The 8,538-nt window shown below is 41.6% G+C and overlaps 1 protein-coding gene across 1 annotated transcript; it reads left to right on the top strand.

The window, feature by feature from the left end:
- Positions 1-845: 845 nt before the first annotated feature.
- Positions 846-8,211, top strand: trhrb (thyrotropin-releasing hormone receptor b). Its single transcript, XM_034704248.1, has 2 exons — positions 846-2,107; positions 3,571-8,211. The coding sequence occupies exons 1-2, from the start codon at positions 1,322-1,324 to the stop codon at positions 3,994-3,996; spliced, it is 1,212 nt and encodes a 403-aa protein (XP_034560139.1). The 5' UTR covers positions 846-1,321; the 3' UTR covers positions 3,997-8,211.
- Positions 8,212-8,538: the final 327 nt, after the last annotated feature.

The following is an 8,538-nucleotide window of genomic DNA, read 5'->3' on the forward strand; positions in this document are numbered from 1 at the left end:
GGGCACTGCCCTTGAGCAAGGCAACAAACTCCTAACTGCTCAGGTGATGCTGGTTGATGGCAGCCTCCACACTCTGACATCTCTCCTTAGTGCATGTCCATAGCATGTTTGTGCATGATTGTATGTATATCAAACTATGTGTGTATGTAGCATGATAAAAAAAGAACACAAGGAAAAGAACTGAATTACCCCATGGGGATTATTAAAGTATGTTTACCTTTACCTGACATCTATATTCTCCACCAGTGGCTTCAGACATTAAAAATATCTGTATAGAAATATTCACTCTTCCTGTGAAGAGTCTAGTTTGCTATTTCAGGTCATAAAGGGACGTCAATATTGATTTCAGTTTGTTTCATAATAAGCGAAAAACTCCTCACTGGAGCTTTAATTTAGCCTAAAGCCTTGAATATGACTATGAATGTATTTCCATCAGGGGAAACCACTGAACAAAGTTAATATTTGGCAATAAGACTGTTTAATAACTTATTTTTGTTTTGAATACAGTTGTGAAATAAGATCTTCCAAGCTCCAAACAGAGCACCCACATGTCAGATTAGATATGATGAAGTACCTGTGGTCCCACTCAAGGTATTCTTATACTGCAGAGACTGCAGTTTTCCCAAAATGCATCCTGGCATAATACATTACTTCACTAGAGTGGCAGCCTGTTGAGCTGAGCTTGTTATTAAAAGAAAGATTTCCCTACAGAAACAAAAACATTATTATAATAATTTTAAGTTAAGATTGCTTTAAAAGCTACACACCAACATCCAGTAACAGTGACAGAAAATAAAGTTGCATTTGAAATCCCTTTATTAATATGCAGAAGCATACTCTAAGTCACAAAAAATCACACCAGAAGTGCAAGAGGACGGAAACGTGTTGTCACATTTTGGCGTCTGAGCAGCTTTGTTGATAGGGGGAGGTCTTCTATGGAAATTTTATAATGGGCTAATCCCCTCGCATACGTAATAGAAGCCAGTGCCAAGAGCAGAGCTCAAAACCAAACCGCCATCTGTCTGACACACACAGATTGTTCTGACGAGAGCGCGGAGACGCATCACTTTTTACGCACAGCACGACCGCGGATTTTCACCCGAGTCCCAGCTGCTCTGTGTCACATCCTGGCGCACTGACTGGTAGCACAGACGCGGGAACCACTTTGGACTTATGCTTTTCATCGTTTCACAATTTATGGACCCGCAGAGCTGATAGATCTCTCATTTCTGTCGCGCGTAAAAGTTGTTCGGTGCGTCAAGAGGAAACAATTCCGGCTGCAAAGTTTAGTTTCTCTCAGATTTAGGGCTAAAACATCAAGATGGAAAACTCTACATCATCCCCAGATCCGAACCAGACTTTGGGGATGTGGACAGACTACAGCATCCAGTACAAAGTGATCAGTAGTTTGCTGCTTCTCGTGATTTGTGTTGTAGGAATCGTTGGAAACGTCATGGTGATCCTGGTTGTGCTCACCACCAAACACATGAGGACTCCAACAAACTGCTACCTGGTGAGTTTGGCTGTGGCGGACCTGATGGTGCTCACAGCGGCGGGTTTACCCACCATCACTGACAGCATCTTTGGCTCCTGGGTGTTTGGACACTATGGATGCCTCTGCATCACCTACTTCCAGTACCTCGGGATCAACGCGTCCTCGTGCTCTATAACAGCGTTCACCATAGAGAGATACATCGCCATATGTCACCCCATTAAAGCGCAGTTTCTGTGCACCCTGTCCAGAGCCAAAAAGATCATTGTGTTCGTCTGGGCTTTCACTTCTCTGTACTGTGTGATGTGGTTCTACCTGTCTGACATCCAGGAGCTCGTGTACGACAACATCACCATCATCACCTGCGGCTACAGAGTCTCCAGGAAGTTTTATTTACCCATTTACTTCTTTGATTTCGGCGTCTTCTTCGTGCTGCCGCTTCTGCTGTCCGCGGTGCTGTACGGACTCATCGCCAGGATCCTCTTCCTCAACCCGCTGCCCTCAGACCCCAAAGAGAAGAAGAAGAACGGACAGAACAACAACCACTCTGCCAACAAGAAGAGCAGCTGCAAGAACTCAAGACACTCCAGCTCCACCGCCACATCACGCAGACAGGTGGGTGAGATCTCTGATAGGATGAAAGTTTGACTTCCTTAAAGGTATAATCATCTTATGCATTATTATGAATTGTATTAAGTGGAGTTGTATGAGGAACTTGTCAATAGCAAGCATTTCCCACTAGGGATGCATTTTTACTAGGGAGAAACCATTAAAGCACAGCAATCAACCAGGACCAATGTTACCACTGAATTTAGGCAATTTGAAGAGTCAGACCAAAACACTGATATTCGTGTAAATGTACACAATATTTAGAAAAAGTTCAGCACTTGACTTTGCTGTTGTAAAGCCAATTTGCCTAAGCACTACTTTCAATCCTAACACAACACCTATTCTCCTCCGCCTGCAGCTGGATTCCAAGTTAGACACAGATGTTGCCTGAACATGTCTGCAGAACTTCACTACATTAATGCAGCACTGTAGTGTTAGACTCAAAGAGTCATGTCTCCCCATCTAGCACGACATATTCCCATTATGAAATTGATTTTAAGGAAAGATGTGAATTCAGTAGGCCTAATTTTACTAAATGTTCCTACACAAGTGGTATAAAAACAGAATCACAAGTGTGAACACTGCTTCCACAATTGTGCAAAATTGAATAAAAACAGTAAAAACTCCCAAACCACATCAAAGTCTTAAATTGGAATAAAGAAAGCTAACTAAATAGACTCATGTTCCACTAAACTGGAAATTTTAGGTGAGACCGGGGTTGGTTGTCACACTTTTTACCCTTGAGGGAATTACTCATGATCGATACGTTACACAGGTTAGTCCAAGAATTGACAGAAACTTGCAATCTTGAGTTGAAATGACAGAAAAGACACATTACGACAACACAGGGTTAGCCGTCTCTGTAGATATTTTTTTTCTGTCAAAACAAAAAAACAGTCATTCAAAAAAATCCATTCACACATTTCTGAATGTATTATGTTAAATTGGAGTTGATACATGTTCCCATTGATCATACAACAATTATTTCAAGGAAGAATAGAGAGGTAAAGAAATTTAAATGCGATGAACGGTGAATCCGGAAGTGTTATAAATGCAGGAAATACAATGCTCCTCAGTGGACCAATCACAGGGCTTGGAGTCTATGTCATAACGACGGGTAGCTACATTTGGGAGGAGGTGCACATCAGGCTACGCACGTAGGCTTCTGCGTTTGAAACGGGCTATGCAGACCTCTGGCGTAGGCGTAGGCTTTGGCGTAGGCTTTGGCGTAGGCTTTGATGCAGAGGTGTAAACCAGGCTTTAGTATCATTCTGTTTCGTTACCATAAAAAACTCCTCACAGGGACTTTACAGATGCATTGAAAGTGTTTCACTTGAACAGCTTTTGCTAATTATCCTGTTGTGATGGACTGTTATTCCTTTTGGAGACCTGAGTGGCCCAAAATCTGTTAGCTTTACTCAAATGTTAGCAGATGGACTGGATCACTTTAAATTCGTTACCCTCTACAGGTGACAAAGATGCTGGCTGTGGTGGTGATCCTGTTTGCCATGCTCTGGATGCCGTACCGCACTCTAGTGGTGGTCAACTCCTTCCTGGACCGGGCCTACTTGGACAGCTGGTTCCTTCTTTTCTGCCGAATCTGCATCTACCTCAACAGCGCCATCAACCCGGTCATCTACAACGCCATGTCGCAGAAGTTTCGCGCTGCTTTCCGCAAGATCTGCCGCTGCGGGAGGAAAGGCTCTGACAAACCCACTGCGTACAGCGTGGCCCTCACATACAGCGCGGTTAAAGACACGTCGATGGTGGAGAGCACCGATCACTTCACAACAGAGCTGGAGGAGCTCACAGTCACAGACGATCTGCTGTCTGAGCAGAAAATGATGTTCCCTGATCAATGTGTGTACGAGAAGGAGGATTTCAGTGACGCCTGAGGTTTGTTTCAGTCCACAGAGAGAAACTTTTCTGTTCCTTAGAGTCAATGAAGGATGAGGAGTCAGAAAACTCTGCTTAATGGAGTCTGTAAAGAGGGATTATTGAGTCCTGAGTGCCTGCTGACCTTTTTCAAACCAGCGGGCCGAAACTGAAGAAGTAAACACATCACAGCTGCTGATGTGGATTGACAGTCTTAAAGGCACAAAACTCAAAGTAGATACGGATTCCAGACATCGTAAAGACACAACTATGGACAGATAAGCTCTCGCATCTGTGTCTTATCTTGGACCTATCCATGTTATATACTGTGAATGTGTCAACACAACATGAATGTGAACAAGGACACCAATCCCACCTCAGATAAACGGGAATGTGCAACAATCAAGATCACTTCGGACTCATTTATGATCTTCAAAACTGGAATGCAGATTTTTTTGCCCCCCTCCCTCGGTCTGTCAGAGATAGTCATGACGTTGCTGATTTGAGTATGAGGTTTGACCATAGACTGAATGAAAGAAGTGGACGCAGCTTTGTTTCAAAAGTGAAGACAACAAGGTGCCTTAAAACTGCATTATCCTTAATGGCCAGCAGGGGGCGAAGGGGATTTGTGAAAAAGGTGTCAGATGGTGTAAAAAACCCGTGAGAAAATTCTATATCCATTGTGATTAATTTATCATTAGGAAGTTTTAAGTTTTCTTCAATACATTACGATGTTAATGTTGTATATTATGGTCCCATTTGATGTGAAATATAAGATAAAGTAAGATATGCTGTGGTGTGCCTACATGTTTAGCGAATGAGAACACATCAACAACAACCTGTCAGACATGGTACACTGGATCTCACCAAATCTCATTAAAATATGGTCACCACTGGCTCCAGATAACCAAGATGGCGACAGCAAAAGTGGCATACCCAATGCTTCAAAGCTGCAGTCTGTCTGCTTCTTAAATGCAGTCTTTGCTTATCACATATTATTTCCAGTCATCATCAACATCCTCTTTATTTTTCATTCCTTGGACTCCTCTTATGTCTTCTTTCTGCCTTTGCCTCCGCCCCTTCAGCTCTGGCGATCAACTCATTGCTGGTTGGCGTAAAAACACACCACTATTGATGCACATGGAAAGGACAGGCTCCAGTGAAACCTGGCTTAAAAACTCAAGGGTTTTAAAGTAACAGACGCTCTTTTAAATTCAGAGTTTTAACTTTTATGCAGCAACCTGTTGCACCCTGTGAAAAATGGGAGGTAACTGACTGGCCAAATACGAAGTCCCAGAAATCCACTAATGTGAAATCCAATGGACCGCTCAGTCTGGGCACATTATTTTTTTACCACAACAATTTATCCACGAGGCTTTAATTGAAACGGATACCAAAGTGATGACAGACGACCAACAAGTCCAGATTGAATTTTGGAATCAAGTCTGTATAGTCGACAACAAAAATCTATACATAATTTGCCTCTGCTTCAGGCAGGTTTGTTTCTAGGCTGAAACAGGGTTTTTTTATTACAAAAATCTTGTCTTATTAGTCGTACAAACCCCCTGATGTTTTCAGAGCAGGCGGTTCTTGCAAGCATGACTCAGCTGAATGTTCACAGACAAAAACAGGCCCTATTTTTACTGTGAAGGACACGAATATAACCTCCAGCACAACGTGAAAACCAAGACAGACTGCTGAGGTCATGAGGCCGAGATGGAGAGGCTTTGTAAACTCATTGGTTGTATTTTGAGTTTAAGAAGTCTCAACATAAAGAGAAGGGAAACTATAAAGCAATTACTTTAATTGAGAATAGCACCAAAATTAAGACCATTGTAGGCTGTTTGAGCTTTATCTAGCAAGAGGTATAATTTATCATGGCTCAAATGTTGTTTCCATCAGCTTTAATTATCATAATACTTGATTGACCTGGGTAGTGGAAGAAACCTTGAAGGAGTAACATAACACATGGCAGAAAATTAATATCTAGGTAATATTCATTGTTTTGACTTATTATTGGACAGCAAAGTTCTTGCCTGGTGTACGGGTGGTGTTTTGCAACGGACCATATCACAAGGCGATTATTTTCCTTCTATGTTGAAAATTGTAATTACATAAGCAATCTATGCTAATTGCTGTCAGCCTTTACCTGGCTAACATTAGCGTTTGATAATACCACTACATATAATACAAAAGCCCAAAGCTACCACCTCCCTTAACAACGTTATTTGATATGACAGGCTTTAAATTCCTTGCTAAAATTCCTGTTAGCTAGAAATTGGCTGAAAGCTACTGCCTCGTTGTAGCTAGGTTAGGTCCAACTGTCTAACATTACCCGTTGATGGCGCCACTACATACAAATGTTAAGTTCCTCGTTATCATTACCATTACCTGGAAAGTGGTGAATGCCAACACTGGCTATGTCTTAATGTGGCTGGGTTATAGCCTCTAGCTAGCTGACATAACCATTTACAGTGTATCTAGTTACAACAGGCCTTAAATTTGTTGCTAAAATCTTGTTAGCTAGAAAGTGTCTGAATACTAATGCAAGCTGCTGTCTGTAGTTACTAATAGGTTGTAAAACATCTTGTTTTCCCCTGAAATACACAGCTAGACGTCCCTTTGTTTTAGTTTAACCGTCATATCTACAGTTTCTGATCAACTAGGAAGTGGTTTAATGAATCAGAATTCTCATAAGCCGTATAGTTATACAACTAGCAACCTGGAGAACAACAGCGCAAGACTATAACCCTGTGAATATGGTTAATGAATGTCCATGAACTTTTGGGGCGGAGCTTCTGAAGAAGAGATACATAGCACTAACTCGTTTGGTCAATAAAGCAGGGGAGCATTGCCCTCTAAAGGCTGATTTATACTTATGCGTCGCCCCTACGCAGCAGTGGTCAACGCGGACATGAGCCCCACATACTTGTGCGTCAATGTGTCTGTGTCGCGCAGCAATTCTTCTCCGAAACGCTTGAGGACAGTGCGGTCTCTCTGATAGCCGGTCGCCTGCTTTCAGCCTCGCTATGATCTCTGTTTACTTTTCCACAGCGATTCAGAGCGTGTTATGTTAATCCACAGCTGATACATGTTGCTGTTTATTATACAGACATGATTACATGAAGAATAGAGAAGAGGAGATGAAATACGATGTGCGGCCGATGTCTGGGATCCCGGAAGTGCTGTAAATGCGGGAAATACAGTGCCGCCGAGCAGACCAATCACAAGGCTTGCGGTCGGCGTTGATTCTACAGGTAGTTATATTTTGGAGGAGGTGCACGTCAGCTACGTACGTAGGCCTCTGCGTAGGTACAGGTATAAATAAACAGTATGAATCAGGTTTAATTGATGATTTGTCGGTTTTGAAATTATTCAATTTGAACAAAAAAATGTAAACAACATTTGAACACTACTTCAGTTATATCCTCACCTCTGGTCAAATAATGCCTTATCAAAGAGCAACTCCTCCCTCAGTCTTCAACGCTTATTTTTGTATGAGCAACTGATTGTAAACCTCAATACTTTACAGTGTAAGAATGTATATAGTGTTACAGGAGTTTAGTGTAACATTATGTTGATATAAATCAGCTTCAGCACTAGAAGTTTAGTTAAAGCAAAGTGGAGTGAATATGTCCGTGTTTCGTATTATGTGAACTGTGTGTTGCTTTGCCTGTCCTGCTTTTCAAGTGATGAAAACCGTCAGTGAACTGGTGAAAATGGTTGAGAGGACGTGTGAAGCTCAGCTGATGTTTTCTGGCGTTTCTGCCAGATCAGTGACTGTTCATGAATTTCAGAGCACACTAAAACCACACAGAGGAATATAAATTGAGCAGCAGCAGACAGCAGACACAGTGGTGTAAAATGCTGTTCATTAACAGGTTTTTATCCTGTGTTTGGAAATGTCAGATAACAGCTACAGCTCAGTAAATCTAACACAACTGCACATGCCTTGAATACCAGTACATTCATGCACTTGTGAGTGTTTGCTATGTATGTACAGTGATTGTTATTTATTGTAATCTTTCTGTTTGAGTAATTGGTATATTTTTAGTGCCACTCTTGCTTTTCTTATTTCCCATAAAAAAACTTTGAAAATCTTATTTTGTGATGCACATTTTGGAAGCTTGTGTGTTAGTCGTGTTTTTAAAATAGTGTGATATTGTGAGTTTGGTTATCTGGAAGTTGCTGATTTGAACATTTGATCTTAATGTTCCAAATAAAGTTGTTTCTAGAAAAAGAGCAGATCATTTTTAACATTTGTGCTTTTGTTTGTTTTTGACACTTAAAAATGTATTTCTGCTTCCTCATTACTCCTCACTAGCCTCCCATAATGAGCAGGATTGAGACTTGGTCAAAGGACAGGAGGGAGAATACTCAGATGGAAGAACCGAAAGTGCATGAACTTACTTTCGAGACAAAGTCTGGAAGAAGAAGAAAGTGGACATAGTGGCACAGATGCTAAAGCTGCCTTGTTTCAGCTGGATGAGAACAAAAACAGGAGCTCCCCCTACTGACTGTCAGCAGTATACGCCATGAAGCTGTCCTCTCCATGTAAACAG

This window comes from Notolabrus celidotus, chromosome 16, assembly GCF_009762535.1.
Source record: "Notolabrus celidotus isolate fNotCel1 chromosome 16, fNotCel1.pri, whole genome shotgun sequence".
In the NCBI taxonomy this organism is placed as follows: domain Eukaryota; kingdom Metazoa; phylum Chordata; class Actinopteri; order Labriformes; family Labridae; genus Notolabrus; species Notolabrus celidotus.